Consider the following 19,692-nt stretch of genomic DNA (forward strand, 5'->3'; position numbering starts at 1 on the left):
CACTAAGGATCCAGTCCAAGGGAACTTTTGCTACACAAAGTGGTGACCGCCAAATCACTGCCAAACCTACAAAAACCTGGAACTTGTCTCGCATGCTATTATGGATGTCGATTACTCACATGTTGCAGCCAGCAGCTGAGAAGTGAACTTCATCTGGCCAGCAAAAAGCCCCTCTTTGTGCATGGTCTCAGGGCATTGAATGTCACAACTGCCTTGGGATTGCAAATCTTGGTGTATCACATGGTTCATCTTCCTCTAGTTCCTGTTAACTCAGACAGGATCAACAGCTCCCCTCTACACATCTCTTTCATTTGCAGTGTTATCCAAACACTGAGCAAGTCTACAAGGCCACTTCCCTGTCCTCCCATCATCTTGGAACTGCCTGACACAGCAAACTGATGCTGAAAACCATTAGACACCAAACCCATCTGCTGTCATGCTGGGCTGCAAACTGCACTTCTGGAAAGGAGGGATGGAATGAAGTTTCTCAGATCAATCAGAAAGAATTTACCTGATCCTGGCCCCATCAAATGAATACTGTTCTCGAAGCCACCCCACCAGTCGTTCTCAGAGTAAGCAGGTTCTGAGAGCAAGCAGCAGCTGCTGCTAAATAGGCCTGCAATATATAGTAACAACACAAAGCCTCAAACCCTTTTGGTTACACTGTGACAGCAGCTGAAGGCACAGAAATCTTTTTTTATGAAAAAGGAAAACTTATTCAGACCTTTCCCCACAGAAAGATGCATGGAAAAAGATTTATTACCTTGACATAGCCAGTCAGAAGTAAGATCAAGAGAATCAGAAAAATAGAGGAAAGAGAAAACTATGTTCTCCACTCTCTGAGAAATATATTACATAGTATAAGACAGCTTCTTGTGTTAGCCAGTGGATCAGCTAGCTGGAAATCAGATGAGTGGCAGATCAACCTATTCCAGGTGTTTGCCATTTTGTGTGTGCAGGAAAAACAAGTCAACAATGTCTCATTTAAGGAACTATCCTGGAATATTCACATGGTTTGGCAGAGGAATTTATACTGATTCAGGAAGAAACTACTTTGAGGATTAGCTTGGTAAATTCATTACTTGCCAGATTCCCCCCCCCTTGTTCACCCATTTGCCCAATGTATGTATATAAGGGAGCATCACAAAAAATTCATTCAGGAGAATAGTGATTTGAATTTTTGCTGATGTAGGTATTCTTTGCTCTCTCACAGATGATTCTCTAGAATTCAAAACTGAAACAGGATGTACTGCAGATTGCACCTTAGAGAACTACAGTTTCACCACAAGTGAAGGTGATTTTATACTGAATTTCAGGGAGTGCTGCCATCCTATACATTGCTTACAACAGTTCGGTTTTCGTAAGTATGTGTGTATTTGTATATATCCTTGAGAATAAATAGTATTCAGGCTTTAGGGGTTTTCCTTGGTTGCCCTTAGACAAACAATATCAAACAGATTGCACTGGAGATCTTAGATGAAGCGCAAGTTAGATTACAGCTTCCATGTAGCTGGTTAGAGGACACAAAAGGTGGTACCCATGATACCATTTAGTAAGGAACAACGTACGGTAAAGGACCCCTGGATGGTTAAGTCCAGTCAAAATAGACTATGGGATGCAGCACTCATCTCGCTTTTCAGAATGAGGGAGTTGGCATTTGTCTGCAGACAGCTTTTGAGATCATGTGGCCAGCATGACTAAATTACTTCTGGTGCAATGGGACACTGTAATGGAAGCTAGAGCACATGGAAACATTGTTTCCCTAGTAGTAACTCCACCTCTGGAACACCAGCTACAGGTTGACATCCTGGCTCTTCTAATATGGCGTTGCAAGATCCCTCAACCATGACCTTGGGGAACAGAAAGCTGAAAACCTTCAGTAATGCTCCCCAGATCAAATGAAGTAAAGTGAAAAGGACTTTTCCAATACAGTGGTACCTTCATTTGTGAACTTAATTCTTAAACTGAGGCTCGCTTTTACTAATGTGGAATCCCCCATTCGGATTCGATTCACTTTCCGGGGCAAAGTTCACCAGACGGAACAACCACATCCGGTTTTGCAGAGGCCGCTCCCCAAAGTGTTCGTTAACTAGACTGTTTGCAGACTGAGGTACCACTGTATTTTCAAATTAATGTGTATTTTTGAAAACATGTATTAAAAGGTTTTATGGATCAAAGTTCTGACTTTGAAAAGGTTCTGCTTGAAGAACGAGAGAAATTGATTTTAAAATGCATAAAATGTTACTATAATGGGAAACGAAAGATGAGCTGGTTAAATCTGCAATGACACAAGGGGCTAAAGATCTAGGACATAATATAGAAATGAATGCATGGGAAAGTTTATGGGGAAATGATATGAAATGTCCTGCCTGTTTTACTCTAAATGGAAATTACAAAAAAAATAAAAAATTGTATAGATGGTTTTTATCACCTAAAAATTGGCTAAATGTTGCAAAATATTGTTGGAAGTGTAAACACGTACATGGAACTGTAGCAAAAGAAAGAAAGAAAGAAAGAAAGAAAGAAAGAAAGAAAGAAAGAAAGAAAGAAAGAAAGAAAGAAAAGTGCTGAAACCATGTGCTGATTTTAGTTATTGCTTTTCACAGGGCATGGACGTAGGTTAAATGGGCAAGAGTGTCCACCCTGTATTCCTTCTCTCTCAGAAGCCTGTAAGGGCTCAAAGACCATCAAGTGTTATGATAATGAGACTTCGTGCATAGAATTTGTTGTTGCTTACGGTAAGTAGCACTGCCAGCCAATGAGGTGGAGACAGGGTGGTGGGCTGCTCTCTTGCTCTGTTTGTGGCTTTCTGCCAGAAAATGCACTATTTTCATTAACCTTTTAAAAGTAAAAGCAGCCATGGAGCCCTGATATGGAAAGCAATATTGATGAAGATGGGCCCCTGTCCCATAACAAAAAATGGATATTTCGTTTTCCAAATTTTAAACATCTGTGTCAAATTTTTCTCATGAACGATTCTGACATGCTTTCTATACTTCCTCAATACACTCAATAAAATGATCCTGCTCTCTCTGTTCTGCACACAAACTCACTTATTACTACCCAGGCACTCATGTGAAAATGTCTCTTTTTCTTTACTAGATGACAGTGCAATTCCTAACAAGCATTTCCACAGCTGTGCATCACCAAAATTTTGTGGATTGGCCAAGAATTCAATGCATTTTGATGCCCTTTCAGGCACTATAACCAAAGCACGATGCAGTGATACTCTGCCTCCCCTAGAGCAGCTGAACTTTGAAGGGTAGTTAGGAGAGAACAATGTCTTCTTCCGTTTGAGTCAAACTGTTTCTTGCAGCAGTGGAGGTGGAGGTTGCTTGCCTGGTTGTGGGAGAGGAATTGAATTATAGAATTATAGAATTGTAGAGTTGGAAGGGACCCTGAGGATCATCTGGTCCAACCCGTGGCAATGCAGGACTTTGCAACTGTCCCATCCGGGGATTGAACCTGCAACCTTTGTATTATCAGCACTATGCTCTAAACAACTGAGCTATCCAGAACGGAAGAGTGACTGCAGTTCACAGGACTCCAATTTGGCTTTTAGTGGCGGTTTAATGGGATGCACGGGATAGAGAAGCTAAAGCAGGAATGTGGGTCTTGGCAGCTCTGTCTCATTATCATATGTTATTAGAGGAAACACACAAAACTGTGGTATTTTAAGTGCAGAAATATTATAATTTCTGTATTGCAATTAGGGAAGCAAGAGGGGGGAAAGAAACCCCCAGATTAATAAATGCAACTAACTGTGCACAAACACCTAAAACAATAAATGCAACTTTATAATAACAAACATTATAAAAACAAAGGTTAAAATACATACATACACTCCAACATTTCTCCAGTGTAAGCAGGGACATCCTATTCTGTTGTTGTTGTTAGTAATAATAATAATAATAATAATAATAATAATAATAATAATAATACCCCACCCATTATTTATACTCCACCCTCTCTGGGCGGCTTCCAACATATGTAAAAACATAATACATTAAAAAAAAATTAAAACATTAAACATTAAAAAAAACTTCCCCAAACTGCAAACTTAATCAGACAATCAAAGATGAAGTATGAGGTCATAGGTGAAAATGGAGAGAAGAGAGGGGTAGATCTTTATTTTATTATTACTGTTATTATTCTCATTTAAAGCCTTCAGTGACTTAATACCTGACCACTCTGGATTAAAGAAATAAAAGGATTATAAGTGAGGTTAATTAGAGGAAAGCTGGAAGTTTGTGGGGAGGTAAAACTTCATGTGTGATGTGGTGTGAGGCTCACAAGGAAAGGATTTATATATAAAACTGATGATGTCACCACACCAGTATAGAAATAGATTATGTGACCATAAGGGCTGCCATATTTTTTAAAGAAAATCCAGACATTTTGACAATTTCTGAAGATTCCGCTCAGACACTAAATCATGATGTTGAAGGCGACGGAATAATTACTCTTTGAAGAAAGGTTATCAAATCTTGGGCATTTTTGCATAGAGGAATTCAAAACAAAGTTTAGAAAGTGTATAAGATTATTCATGGTGTGGGTGAAATGGATAGAAAAAAATGTTTTCTCCCTCTGTGATAAGACTAGAACTTGTGGCCACCCAAGAAAATGTTGGAAGATTCAGGACAAATACAGGAAGGTGATTTTCAAAGCATGGGATGTTAAACTATGGAGACCACATAATTAAACATGTAAACTTGGCTGGATCCAGGATTGTAAACAATTTCCAGCACCACAACATGACTTGGACAATAAATACCTGTAACCACCAACTATAAAAAACATATTTCAACAAAAGCAACCAAGCACCCTAAGAATAACTTCTGGCAGTTCCCTCCTACCTATGCTGTTGGGGGCAGTATGGCTCTGAATGTCTGTTGTGGGAGCTAGTAGAGTGGGGAGAGTGGTCTTGCTCTCAGGTCCTGCTTTCAGGCTGCGCACAGGTATCTGGTTGGCCACTGTGGAAACAGTTTTTTTGCCTCAAAGTGGTGATCACCCAGTGTATGTGCTGAAGATTAGTTTCATAATGTGTCTGCTGAAGAAGTGTGCTTTCATAATTTTATCTCATTTGAGCCAACTGCTCATGTGGCTGAGTGAGGGAAGCCAAAAGCAAGAACAGGTGAAACTTCTGTATGTTTTCATTATTATTAATACTATTAATTATTTCTTTACTTCGAAAGGCATTGTGGCAGAGAAAGGGTCAAACTCACCGCTAATCACCTCTCTGTTGCTTTTTGAAATCAAAATGTTGACCACTGGTGCTTTTGGGGCCCCTTTCTACAGGAAATGAATATTAATTTGCTGTATTTTAATCATAAGGGCTATTTAAGGATTGCTGGGGTTTTTTTAAAAAAAAAGATTATAATTGAAAATGAGGATTTTAAAAAATGCTGGAACCCCCAGAAGGAATGTGATGTTTGAGCAAAGGAAGAAGTGGTTCCAGCTGCTTTGAAGAAGAAAGTTGGTTAGTCACCCGGTTGTTTGTTTATTTATTTATTTAAAAAACCTCTCTCTCTCTTAAATTTTAATTGTGTTATGTTAAACTGTTCATATATATACTTATGGAATCTGAATTGTTAATCTTTGACCAGGAACAAGGTCTTGAGGTCATAGTGGATAGAAATACATAAAGATGCCTGATATATAGCAGCATACAGCAGTTGTGAAAAAGGTAAATTCCATACCTGAGCACACTAGGAAAGGAATTGAAAATAAAACTGCCAATATCATGACACCTGAATAGAAATATATTCTGTGACCATACTTGCATTAATGTGTGCAGTCACCTCACCTGACAAAGGGTATTGTGGATTTGGAAAAGTTTCAGAAAAGGGGAATCAAGATGCTGAAGGGAATGGAATAACTCCCCCTTCCCCCCGGAAATGTTATGAAATTTGGGGCATTTTAGTCTAGAGGAGAGGCAAGAAAGAGAGATGCGAGAGGTGTATAAGATTATGCATGGCTGGACAAAATGGATAAAGAAAAGTTTTTGTTCCCTCTCTGATAACAATGGAACTTAACTGAATGTTGGAAGATTCGGGACAGAATGCTCTTTCATAATTAAGCTCTGGAAACTAAATGTAGAATTGGCTACATATCAGAGTGTAAACAGGTTCCAGCATTAGAAGATCACTGGAAAGATAAATATATGTGAATGTGATGTACCAGCTTTGTACCTGATCAACAGCATCTTGGCCCCATGGGCATTGTGGTGCAACTGAGGAGGGGATAGACTGGAAGGGCAATTTGTGAACTTTCATGGAGCTCATCTGTTGTTTCAAACAATCATGATAAAATTACAGGCTGTCTGGGAAGGCATGCAATCTTTGCCTTCATCATTTCCCACCCCCTCTCTGGATCAGTTCTTTCCACGTCAACCTTCTTCTTGGCCTATAAATCCCTCCAAGTCAGCTTCTTCCTCCATCGGTTACCTGCTTGTTTCTTCTGAGTGCTTCTCAGCTTTTCATCTCTCCAGCACTATGAAAATTTTTCTGAGTACTTGTCTCCTCTTGGCCATCCCTTCTCTAGGTGAGTTGGAAGCTGAAATCTTTTTTTTTTTTTTTGCCTTATCAATTTTTATTCATATTGCACATATACACAGAAAAAACATAAACAAAAAAATCCACCACATACCTTATACAAATTATATCCACTTCACAAATCATAAATAAAATACATAACTGAGTTAGTCTTAACCGAGCCTTGGACTTCCCTCCACTCCTTTGGTAAGTATCAAATAAATTATAAAGTCGCGTACTTTTTAACTCTTTTACATAGGCCTTTCCCGCTGTTAGAGTTATTTCAACCCCGCCAGTGTCACCTGAGATTTAGATTCCATATACATTAAGTATTTCTTCCAATTATCATGAAATTTCTGTTCATCTTGGTCCCTTAATCTTCCTGATATTCTATCAAGTTCAGCATAATTTATCATTTTAACCTGCCAATCACTTATGTTGGGTATTACTTCTAATTTCCAATTTTGTGCTAACATAATTCTTGCAGCTGTCGTAGCATATAGAAACAACGTCTTATCTTCTTTTTTAATTTCTTTACCGACCATTCCTAACAAAAAAGCTTCTGGCTTTTTGGGGAATGTATATTTCAAGATTTTTTTAAGTTAATTATAAACCAATTCCCAAAAGCCTCTCACTTTGTAACACGACCACCACATATGGTAGCGGTCACCTTCTACCTCTCTACATTTCCAGCATCTTTTATCCTTTAACTTATAAATCTTCGCTAGTTTCACTGGTGTGTGATACCACCTGTAGATCATTTTCCACAGGTTTTCCTTTAGTGCCGTGCATGCCGTAAATCTCATATTCTTGTTCCATAGTTCCAACCACCTCTCAAAATCGATGTTATATCCCATGTCTATCACCCACTTAGTCATGGCCTCCTTCACCTCCTCATCTTTTGTATACCACTCCAGCAAAATATCATACATCCTTGACAGTGTTTTGTTCTTACCTTCTATAACTTCTACATTAAATTTAGATTATTTATCTTCAAATCCTACTTTCTTTTTGTCTTCTTTTAGCAGGTCGTTTACTTGGTGGTATTGCAACCACCCTGTAAATACATTTTTGATCTCTTCATATGGTCTAAGTTTAATCCCTTGATCAGTCTTCCAAGTTAATTCTTCATAGGTGGCATTCTTCCCTTCCATGTTTATTTTTTTTTTATAGTTAACACCTCTATTAGTGAAATCCACCAAGGTGTCTTCCTTTCCAATATATTTTTATTTCTTTCCCATACTTGGAATAGTGGTCCCCTAAAAATATGATTTAGAAAGCCTCTATGAACTTTCACCTTTTTGTACCACAGGTACGAGTGCCACCCATACCTGTTATCAAAACCTTCCAAATCCGAGATGTCCCTATTTTCCAATCTTATCCAATCCTTCAGCCACAATAAACACGCCGCTTCATAATATAAACTTAGATCCGGTAGAGAGAATCCCCCTCTTTCTTTTTTGTCCACCAATATTTTCATTTTTATTCGTGGTCTTTTGCCTTGCCATATGTATCTCGCTAAGGCTCTTTGCCACTCTTTACACTGCTTCAGACCTTTTAGTACCGGTATGGTTTGGAACAAAAATAACATTCTGGGGAGAACGTTCATTTTGATAACCGCTATCCTCCCCAGAAAAGATAACCTCAGTCTCTCCCAGATTTCAAGATCTTTCTTAATATTCTTCCAAGTGACTTCATAATTATCCTTATATAGGTTAATATTTTTCGCTGATATCCACACTCCAAGGTATTTCACTTTCTTTGCTGTCATATTTCCCGTCTTTTGTTCTAATTCTACAATATCTTCCTTAGTTAAATTTTTAGTCAACATTTTAGTCTTATTTTTATTAATCTTGAGGCCTGACACCGCTCCAAACTCTTCAAATATTTGCAAGGCTTCTTTCATACTATTTTTCGGGTCTTCTAGAGTTAATGCAATATCATCCGCGAAAGCTTTTATCTTATGTTCTTTAGTCCCTACCTTAATCCCTTTCACTTCCGCTGCCTCTCTCAGTCTCTTAGTAAGTACTTCAAGTACTGTTATAAATAACAGAGGAGACAGGGGGCAGCCTTGTCTAGTCCCTTATGGAAGCTGAAATCTTGAATTTTTTTTTAATTTTTTTTTCAAATCTGGGAGGGGAAGTGCAGTAGGATAGGCAATGCAAACTGATATTGGCTCTATGAGGGATAAAGGAAGCTCAAAATATTGGCACCATGGGAAAATGGACTCTAAATTTCGGAGGGTAGGAGGAGAGCAGAAACGCATGGAAGAGGGTCTGACAGAATGTTCTTCTGTTTCATGAGGTTGGCTTTGGGTATGTTTTCACATATAGACATTGTGCTCGCTTCGGCAGCACATATACTAAAAAAATAGACATCACCCCCTGCCTCTGGTTCAATCAGACTTCATTCCTTTAAATGGTGCATTGGTGATCGAGAAATCAAAAAAGTAAAAAGTTTCAAGTACTTAGGAAACACCTTCCATTGGATTCTAAGATGTGTGGTCCATCATAACATTATAAAAAACTTAGCTAAATAAAAGTACAAATTATCATTAGCACAAATTAAACAGTTTTATATTTTTGAGGGTGATCAGAATGTGCCTGCAGCGCTTAGGGCCTATAGTGAGAACACAGTTTCACATCTCCTTTAAAGGATGCCTTTATTGATATCATATTTTAATAGCGAAGTCGGCATCCAGGAATCCTTTGGTGATAGATCTTAGGAGTTCTAAACTTTCTGGCAAAATGTGATGAGCTAGATCAGCAACTCTTAGATTCTAGAGGCTGGCAAATACTGGCAAAAAATTCATTTTAGTACAGACTGGGGGATTTAGGTAGTTAGCAGGGGCTGGGGGTTGGAATATCACCCCTGTTGTTCTGAAGCCTGGGCTTGAGGAGTGGTATAGAGTTGGTTGAAAGGGGTTTCTTCAGGACCTCCTCGCCCATTTTTGCTGTGGCTAGGCAACAGTTTTGATATTTATTGGTAAGTACGGTAGTTTCGTATAGTGGTTTGTGTTCTAAGCCCAGGAGTAGAGAAAGATCAGATTCAAAACTCCCCACTCAACCAGGAAGCTCATGTTAAGTATCGTTTAGTGGTTGGGTCTTAAGAGTTCATTTTGCAAGTGTGCTTCTGTCTCATAGTGACTGAGGCAGAGGGGAATCTTTTATATTTGCAAATTCTTCTCCAACTTGAGGATTCTTATTGGGAGAAGGGTGAATTTTCTGAGCATGGCTCCAGGTAAAAGCAGGGGTAGAGGAGTCCATAAGGCCAACCAAAAGCTCCTGCACCCCAGAAGAAGCAGGCACAGCCAAACCTGACAACCCCCTCTGAGGAGGAGGAAGAGCTAGACTGGAGGGCTATATTGATGTGCCTTGAGGCCTTGGAAAGGCAGAAATCAACATCTGTCACAGCTGTAGCTTCCACGTTGGCAACAGCAGTGGGAAGTGCCCCACAGCTTTCAGCAGCAGGAATAGAAAAGCCTAACCAGGGTGTTGTTGATTTAATTTTAGCATGTCTGGATGCCTTGGAGGCAGGTACAGGTTTTGCTTCAGAGGAAGGGCCAGCTGTGGAAGTCACACAGGAGTCGGTCATGGCTGCTGATACTGCTACAGGTGAGGCATTTTCTTCCCTGCTAAGGGATTGGGCAGGGGGGCACCGCCAATTGCCAATGGGGTTGTCAGGGTTGGAGTTTGGCCCAATTGCCTTTGTCCCCTCCAGTGGTGGCTGAGGCTTCCTCAGGATCCCCCCTTATATAGGGCGATCTGGAATCTTGTTGGCCACCTTGGTGGGCAGACTTTAATCAGGTATGGAGGTTGGGGGATGAATGTGACCAATCACGTGGTCTGCAGAGATAACTGAGATGTCCTCCCTTCATCCATTAGCATCCACCAGTAGCCAGTCAGTCCTGTTCTTTGGAAATATTAGTTTTGATTTATAGAGTTGACCAGGGGTGGGGACATGGCAAGCCTATGATGAAGCTTTTCGTAAGTGTGCGGCTATTGAGCCTACATTGCAATGGGAGAAAAAGTTGTCTGATGGGTCCATTTTATGTGTCATGCACTTACCATATAGATAGAACTGACAACAGGCACTTACTGCTTAGGCAAGACTAAGCCTGCTACGAGTGTTCATTTTGCAGAGATAGAGGGAGGCTGTGTGTCAGTGTGCTTACAGCTTCCAATGCACCACTATACATAGATCCTGAGACCAATAAGATTTTATCCAACTGAAAATAGAGATTCCATTTCTCCAAGATGGAAGAACTCATGTATGTGGCATTGAACATTTCTTTTTCTTTACTCTCAGCAGTGAAAATACTAATTTGTGCTAGAGTGAGATCAATTGGTTCTCCACTTCAAGCATGTAATATCACAGGAGGCAGTTGCCTTGCACAGGTGAATGCAACCAATTTCAGTGAGTATGAAGCCTTTTTGTCTGATTAAACCTGAGTTTGTGGGTTTTCATTTGATCTCTGGGGTATTTAGGGGTGACCACAGAATATGATCTCACACAATGTCAAGGAACTCAACTTTTTCCCAGAATAAAATATTAGTAGAATAAAAACTGTATAAAAAATCTGTTTAAAATGTACCAATAATTACAGTAAAAACAGCATGGTCTCAGCCCTTTCATTAAAAAAGTCATTCCCCCAAATCCTGTCTGGACAAGAATGTCTTCAGCTGCTGGCAAAAGCACAGCAAGGATGGGCTGAATCTCTCTTCTCTAGGGAGGGACTTCAGGAGTCCAGGAGCAGCCACTGAGATGGCCCAGCATGCATATTAAAATCATAGAATCATAGAATCATAGAATCATAGAGTTGGAAGAGACCACAAGGGCCATCGAGTCCAACCCCCTGCCAAGCAGGAAACACCATCAGAGTACTCCTGACATATGGTTGTCAAGCCTCTGCTTAAAGACCTCCAAAGAAGGAGACTCCACCACACTCCTTGGCAGCAAATTCCACTGTCGAACAGCTCTTACTGTCAGGAAGTTCTTCCTAATGTTTAGGTGGAATCTTTTTTCTTGTAGTTTGGATCCATTGCTCCGTGTCCGCTTCTCTGGAGCAGCAGAAAACAACCTTTCTCCCTCCTCTATGTGACATCCTTTTATATATTTGAACATGGCTATCATATCACCCCTTAACCTCCTCTTCTCCAGGCTAAACATGCCCAGCTCCCTTAGGCGTTCCTCATAAGGCATCGTTTCCAGGCCTTTGACCATTTTGGTTGCCCTCCTCTGGACACGTTCCACTTTGTCAGTGTCCTTCTTGAACTGTGGTGCCCAGAACTGGACACAGTACTCCAGGTGAGGTCTGACAAGAGCAGACTACAGTGGCACTATTACTTCCCTTGATCTAGATGCTATACTCCTATTGATGCAGCCCAGAATTGCATCGGCTTTTTTAGCTGCCGCGTCACACTGTTGGCTCATGTCAAGTTTGTGGTCAACCAAGACTCCTAGATCCTTTTCACATGTACTGCTCTCAAGCCAGGTGTCACCCATCTTGTATTTGTGCCTCTCATTTTTTTTCCCAAGTGCAATACTTTACATTTCTCCCTGTTAAAATTCATCTTGTTTGTTTTGGCCCAGTTCTCTAATCTGTCAAGGTCGTTTTGAAGTGTGATCCTGTCCTCTGGAGTGTTAGCCACCCCTCCCCGTTTGGTGTCATCTGCAAATTTGATCAGGATGCCCTTGAGTCCATCATCCAAGTCGTTGATAAAGATGTTGAATAAGAACGGGCCCAAGACAGAACCCTGTGGCACCCCACTAGTCACTCTTCTCCAGGATGAAGAGGAACCATTGATGAGCACCCTTTGGGTTCGGTCAGTCAGCCAGTTACAAATCCACTGAGTGGTAGCATAGTCAAGTCCGCATTTTACCAGCTTCTTTACAAGAATATCATGGGGCACCTTGTCAAATGCCTTGCTGAAATCAAGGTAGGCTACATCCACTGTGTTCCCTTCATCTACCAGGCTTGTAATTCTGTCAAAAAATGAGATCAGGTTAGTCTGACATGACTTATTTTTTAGAAATCCATGCTGACTATTGGTGATCACAGTATTCCTTTCTAGGTGCTCACAGACTGTTTGCTTAATGATCTGCTCCAGAATCTTCCCTGGTATTGATGTCAGACTGACTGGGCGGTAATTATTTGGGTCCTCTCTTTTCCCCTTTTTGAAAATAGGGACAACATTTGCCCTCCTCCAGTCTGCCAGGACTTCGCCTGTTCTCCAGGAATTCTCAAAGATGAGTGCCAGTGGTTCTGAGATCACATCTGCCAGTTCTTTTAATACTCTTGGATGCAGTTCATCTGGCCCTGGAGACTTGAATACATCTAAACTAGCCAAGTATTCTTGTACTATCTCCTTAGTTATTCTGGGCTGTGTTTCCTCTGCTGAATCATTTGCTCCAAATTCTTCAGGTCGGGCATTGTTTTCTTTATCGGAGAAGACTGAGGCAAAGAAGGCATTGAGGAGTTCAGCCCTTTCTGTATCCCCTGTTTGCATTTCACCATCTTCTCCTCTGAGTGACCCCACTGTTTCTTTGTTCTTCCTTTTGCTACGAACATACCCATAAAGCCTTTTTTTGTTGCTTTTAACCTCTCTAGCAAGCCTGAGTTCATTCTGTGCTTTAGCTTTTCTGACTTTGTGTCTACACGTGCTGGCTATTTGTTTGAATTCCTCTTTGGTGGTTTCCTCCCTTTTCCATTTTTTGTACACATCCTTTTTTAATCTTAACTCAGTTAAAAGTTCTTTAGATAGCCACCCTGGCTTCTTTAGGCACCTTCCATGTTTCCGTCTCATTGGTATTGCCTGAAGTTGTGCTTTTACTATCTCCCTCTTAACAAACTCCCAGCCATCATGAACTCCCTTTCCTTTTAGTATTACTGTCCATGGGATCTCACCCAGCACTTCCCTAAGTTTTATGAAGTCGGCTTTCTTAAAGTCAAGAAATTGAGTCCTAGTATGTTTGGTTGCTCCTTTCCGCTGTATAGTAAACTTCAGAAGAGCATGATCACTCGCGCCTAATGATCCTTCCACTTCTACCCCACTAACCAGGTCATCAACATTGGTTAGGACCAGATCTAAAATGGCTGTTCCTCTTGTTGCTTCTCCCACTTTCTGGACAATGAAGTTGTCTGCAAGGCCAGTGAGGAATCTGTTTGACCTTATGCTCTTGGCTGTGTTTGACATCCAGCAAATATCCGGGTAATTGAAGTCCCCCATTACATCTCCCTTCCTTTTGCATTCTTGGCCATCTGTTCCAGGAAGGCATCATCTATGTCCTCCGTTTGGCTTGGGGATCTATAGTAAACTCCCACAATAAGGTCCCTGTTATTCTTCTCTCCCTTAATTTTGACCCAAATGCTCTCACTTTGGCTTTGAGGTTCTAAATCTTGGATCTCTTCACAGGTATACACATCCCTGACATATAACGCCACTCCTCCTCCTTTCTTGTCTGGTCTGTTTCTCTGAAATAGATTGTATCCCTCCATTATTACATTCCAGTCGTGGGACTTATCCCACCAGGTTTCAGTGATGCCTATTATGTCATATTTAGTTTGCTGTACCAAGAGCTCAAGCTCATCTTGTTTATTACCCATGCTTTGTGCATTAGTGTACAGACATTGAAGTCCATTAATCATTCCCCCGTGTCTCTTATTTAAGGATTTTTTCCTCCCATCACTAGGTCTGCGTGCTATCTGAAGAAGTGTGCATGCACACGAAAGCTCATACCAAGAACTGACTTAGTTGGTCTTTAAGGTGCTACTGGAAGGAATTTTTTTGTTTTGACTATGGCAGACCAACACGGCTACCTATCTGTAACTAGGTCTGCGTGCTGTTTGCTCCATTCGGTCTATGACATTTGGATGATCATCTTCATCAATTGATAGACTCCTACCTTCAGGAGCACTGTCTCCTTCCCCCACATTAGTCAGTTTAAAGCCCTCCTGATGAGGTTTCTGAGATTTCTGGCAAAAACATTCTGCCGTTGTGAGGTGCAGCCCATCGCTTGCCAGAAGTCCATCTTCAAGAAACTGCAGTCCGTGATCTAAGAATCCAAACCGTTCCTGTTTACACCATTTGCGAAGCCAGCTGTTCACTTCCACTATTTTTCTCTCTCTCCCTGGGCCACGTCGTTCAACTGGGAGGACAGATGAGATGACAATTTGTGCATTTAATTGCTTCAATTTCCTGCCCAGAGCCTCATAGTCTTTTTTGATCTTCTGGAGGCTATTGTTTGCAGTGTCATTGGTTCCCACATGAACCAAGAGGAAGGGGTATTTGTCAGTGGGTTTTATGATTCCTTGCAGTCGTTCAGTTACATCTTGGATCTTAGCCCCGGGGAGACAGCACACTTCACGGGACAGATCACTGCTTCTGTTCCCCTCAGTAGGGAATCCCCTATCACCACTACACGCCTCCTCTTAGGTTTGGTCGGGGTTCTTCCGTGAGCTGTCCGTTCCAAGGTCACCTGCACGTTCCCTGAGGACTGACTTTGCTGCTCATCTTCATATACCTGATCGACTGTAATGAGGGAGAGATCTTCAAATGGAGTCTGCTCTTCGTCTTCCATGCTAGGGGAGAGGACCTCAAAGCAATTGTGTACTTCTAAACAATCAGAGCGAACCCTGGGCTTCCTACTTCTTTGAGTCATGTTTCTCCATATATCTGGCTCCTGTGTTGGTGAACTAGCCTCCTTCTCAGGGGAGTCCCCTGTCTCCTCCTTGGTGGAGACGGTGTGCTCTGTTGCTTCCAAGAAGAGCTCCAGCTCTCTAATTCTTTGGAGCGTAGCTACACGTTCCTCCAGTTGCTGCACTTTGTCTTTTAAGAGGGCAATCAACATGCAATTGCTGCAGGTAAAGCTGCCTGCAACCTTTGGCAAGATGGCAAACATTGTGCAGGAACCGCAGGCGACTGCAGCTGTTCCCTCACTCTCCATCTTGAGAATGTGTCGTTGGGGGTGGCTACAGCGGTCCTCCATCATAAGAAGCGTACAGACAGGACAAATAACTCCCCCCAAAAAATACCCTAGGTCTCCCCCAACAAACGTTTGAGACTAGCTCCCCTAAATCTAAAAGATGGATCAAACTGCAAGCTCTGATAGCTCCTCCCACAGCTAATCACCTACCTCAACAGAAACCCTGCCCCCTCTGACCTTTGCACAGGGAGAGCAGCTAATCAGCCACAAAGAAACAAAATCACGCAGGACTACCAAACTGAAAACCATCTCCCAACTCTCTCCATTCAGAACCTGTCTACAAGGAGCTGCTGCCAACAGCAGCTGAAGCCACAGAAATCTTTTTCCTATTGGAAAATTAAACAGAATCATAACTCCATTTCCCCATAGAAGGCGGCATACAAAAATGGTTCTTATTGTGACATAGCCAGAAAGAAGTGAGATCAAGAGAGTGGGAAACCCGTCTTATTCTCCTGTCTCTCAGAAATGTAGTACATAGTAAAAAGCAGCTTCTTGAGATAGGCCACTGGATAAGCTAGCTGGATATGGGTGCCATTTTGTGTGTGCAGAAGAACAAGTCCATGGACATTGGAATCTTGTCCCATTAAAGCACATTTATTTTGAAGTAACTATTCTGGTATAGTCACATAGTTTTGCAGAAGAACTTATGCCATAATTATAAAGTGATTCTTGAAGAAACTACTTTAAAGATAAGCTTGCTAAATTTAGTGCTTGCCAGGCTCTTCTCTTAAATCACCTAGAAGCATTATATAAATTTGAGTACACAGAGGAATGGAATTATTGCTGATCTAGCCTTTGCTTCCTACTTTCTCTCACAGATGGCTCTGAAAACATCAAAAAAGTATTGGGATGTGTTAAAAATTGCCCCTCAAATTACAGCTTCACTACAGAACAAGGTCAATACATGAGGAGTTTCACAAAGTGCTGTCAAACGCATTTTTGCAACGAGAAAAGCATTACACGTAAGTGCATATATCTGCATATATCTCAGAGCATAAATAGCATGGAGGTTTCCGCTTTCTTCCTTGTTGCCCTTAGACAAACAATACTGTTCCAGTCCAAGATTTGTTTCCCTAGTTTTAATGGGAAATGCTTAGAATCAGCATCACCATCTGTGTCTCAAATATGTAAATAGAGGGATGGGGGGGAGAGATATGAGAGTGCATGTCTTTGCTCCCGGAAAGCCTTGTTGGACTTAGAAGTCATCTTGCTTGAGCAGAACTGCAGAAGTAGTAAGTAAAAGCAGCTGTTGCTGCTGGAGGCCTTCCAGCTAGAGAACTACAAAAGGCACACTGCAGAGTGAATGAAAGTTGGGACTTTGATGAGAGTGCCCTCTCTTTATTTGCATCTTACACGGGTTGAATTGTTTGCGGATATTCCTTGGTGGGAGGAAGAAGTACCAGGGACCAGATCTGCATAGCTCCACCTATCCTCAGGTGAGAGTCTGGAGTGGGAAACAGCAACATGGAAGGGAGCCAGATTGCTGCCATGAACATCTGTGGCTATTTGTATTCTTATTTTAGATGGCTCAGTGAGTGAACAGTTTCTTTATCTCCTTGGTTTCTGCAGTACATTCTGTTGAGTGGAAGGAGTGACTGGCAATCATTGTTTGGTGATTGAGTGAGAGATTGTGGAGTGAGTGGATGGATGATGTTTTGTTTGCAATTGTGGAGTAGAATGGGATGAGTAATATGGAATGGGAAGCAGATACTTGTGAAGATGAGCAGCAGAATTTGAATGTGGTGCATATTATTTTGTGAGTTGGGAGATGCCTTGGCAAGAGGATCACTGAAAACGGGAGGGGTCCTTGAATTGAAATATACTTCAAGATGTGCTGATATGTTTTTGTTTTTTGACATTTTATTGCTTTATTACACTATAGTGTTGTTTTGTTCGAAGGTGAATTTTAGTTAAGTTTAGTTTCTCATTTTCTCATATATACAGTATACACCCACCCACACAACACTGTTTTAGTATTAAGATATTATTTGATATAGAAACAAACACCTACGCTTGCTTCATTCTGTCATTTATTGATTCAGAACTTTATATTAGCCTTAATCACTAAACAATATGCAACCTAACAACGAAGTAAATAACATATGTTAACAATATTATATGCATAAATTATTCTTTCACAGTAAGAATACATAATCCATGATGGAACATGGTACATAATATGCAATGCACACAAAAAATAGCAGTTGCAAATTAGTCTAAGTGACAAGCCAAGAATGAAGTTCATAGCTGGCCCCCTTAAAAATACTCCTACTTGCCTATTCATCTCAGGTCCATCTATGAAACACAATACAAATTTAGTAACAGAGTGGGTGGAGTCTCTCTGGCATTTCTTTGCATAACAGCAACTAAAAGTGCTCCCTTTTGATAGCCCACCTGCCAGCACCTCTCTCTCTTATTAGGGATGATGGCTAGATCTACATCATCACATCACTAATTCTGAAAACAGAATGCAGTAAAGATGCTGCAACACTTTTACAGGACTAGAGCACTGAGGCCTAGGAATCATTCTCGGCTGGAACCATATGTTGACTTTTGTGGTGCTTTTTGCAGATCCACGTCGTCGGTTAAATGGTCTGACATGTCCAATCCTTGGTCCTTCTGGCCCAGTAGTTTCTGAGCGTCCAAAGCCCATCAGGTGTTATGGAGATGAGACTCGGTGCCTTGAGTTTGTTCTTGTTCGTGGTAAGTAGCATTGCCATCCAATGAGTGGGAGAGAAGAGACAGGGTGGGGGGCTAGCTGTTTCTCTCTGTTTTTGACTTCCTGGCAGAAGATAGATGGTGTTTGTATTTGTGGAGGCAAGTTTTCTTCTTCCTATAAACATAACGGAGCTAAAATTGCATGTAAAACTATCTTTTAAAGGAGTGTTTTTACTAGCCTTTTAAAAGAAGCAGCCATGGAATCCTAATCTGCAAAACAATATTGATACAGATTGGGCCCCTGTTGCATAAGAAAAAAATCAACATCTGTTTCACATTCACCTCATGATGTAATGCTGTGATGCTTTCTATACTTATGCAATGTAGTTCAGAAAAATTAAAATGCTTCTGTTCTCTCTCTTCTACACACACATTCTTTATTATCCAGACACTCATATGACCATTTCTCTTTTTCTTTACTAGATGACAGTGAAGTTCCCAATGAGGTTGTCAGAGCCTGTGCAACTCCATCTTTTTGTGAAATGGCCAAAATGTCAATGCATATTGATGCCTTTTCAGGCACTATAACCCAAGCAAGATGCTGTGAAAGTGTGCGTTCCAGAGAGCAGCTCAACATTGAGGGGTAGTTAGAGGGGAACTACATCTTCTTTCTTTTCGACCCCACTGTTTCTTGCAGCTGTGGAAGTGGAGGTTGCTTTCCTGGTGGTGGGAATATTGAGCGACTGCCATTCAAAGGACTCCTGAGTCCTCTATTTGGCTTATAGTGGTGGGTAAATGGGTTTAGGCGATAGAGAATCTGAAGTAGTAATGTCTAGCTTTGGGACTCTTTTTCATATGTTATAGGTATTAAATTCCCCTTAAAATAAATTGGTGTTGCAAATGAAAACTGTGTGTTCTGCCTTTATTCATCAAATTAAGAATATTTGGCAAAATTGGTGGCAAAGGGAATTGCTTTTAGAAGGAGCAAATAGGTAATTATTAGTTATTGCATTGCTTTAAAAAAGGTACTGGTAAATACCAATCCATATTCATAGAAATTTGTGAGTGGCAAGAAGTTCAAACACACACAACAACAACAACAGCAACTTCCCTTCCAATTTATCAAGAGGGAAACATTAATGAAAGCTCTAAAATGCAGCCAACAGCAGGCATTTGTAGATGCTTTTTGGGAGATTTGTCACACAGCACTAGGCAACTAGGGCAGATTACTCATGTTTGGCAGAACTCAGGAGAGAGAGAGGGAGTCAGGAGCATAAGAGGATCCCTGCTGGATCACACCCAAGACCCCTCTAGTTCAGCATTCTGGTGTCAGAGTGCCTAACAATTTACTCATGAGAAGCCGAGAAAACAAGGCATGAGCACAACAGTGCTCTCTTACAATAGCTATCCACTGCTTGAGCATTTTCTCCTGCTCAAGTACAAAAGTCATTATAGGAAACACACAAAACTGCTGTATTTTAAGTGCAGAAATCCCCGAATTTTACAAGAAGCCGAG

General features: G+C 41.0%; 2 protein-coding genes across 6 annotated transcripts in view; both read left to right on the forward strand.

Moving 5' to 3' along the window:
* The window catches only part of LOC309347214 (phospholipase A2 inhibitor and Ly6/PLAUR domain-containing protein-like), a gene marked incomplete at its 3' end in the record, with an annotated part of 197,725 nt that overhangs the window by 146,041 nt on the left and 31,992 nt on the right, over positions 1-19,692 (forward strand). The window lies entirely within an intron of this gene.
* LOC309345966 (phospholipase A2 inhibitor PIP-like) lies at positions 6,203-18,894 on the forward strand. Of its 5 annotated transcripts, none has more exons than XM_081869493.1 (6): positions 6,203-6,543; positions 10,046-10,147; positions 10,842-10,949; positions 16,337-16,480; positions 18,090-18,221; positions 18,660-18,894. In XM_081869493.1, the coding sequence occupies exons 1-6, from the start codon at positions 6,303-6,305 to the stop codon at positions 18,821-18,823; spliced, it is 891 nt and encodes a 296-aa protein (XP_081725619.1). In that variant the 5' UTR covers positions 6,203-6,302; the 3' UTR covers positions 18,824-18,894. The 5 variants fall into 5 exon arrangements, 4 of the variants coding, with proteins under 4 accessions (XP_081725619.1, XP_081725620.1, XP_081725621.1 ...); XM_081869494.1 differs by having other exon boundaries at positions 16,337-16,414; XM_081869495.1 differs by lacking the exon at positions 6,203-6,543 and having other exon boundaries at positions 10,000-10,147.

This window comes from Podarcis erhardii (assembly GCF_964252035.2).
Source record: "Podarcis erhardii genome assembly, chromosome: 7".
NCBI lineage: Eukaryota > Metazoa > Chordata > Lepidosauria > Squamata > Lacertidae > Podarcis > Podarcis erhardii.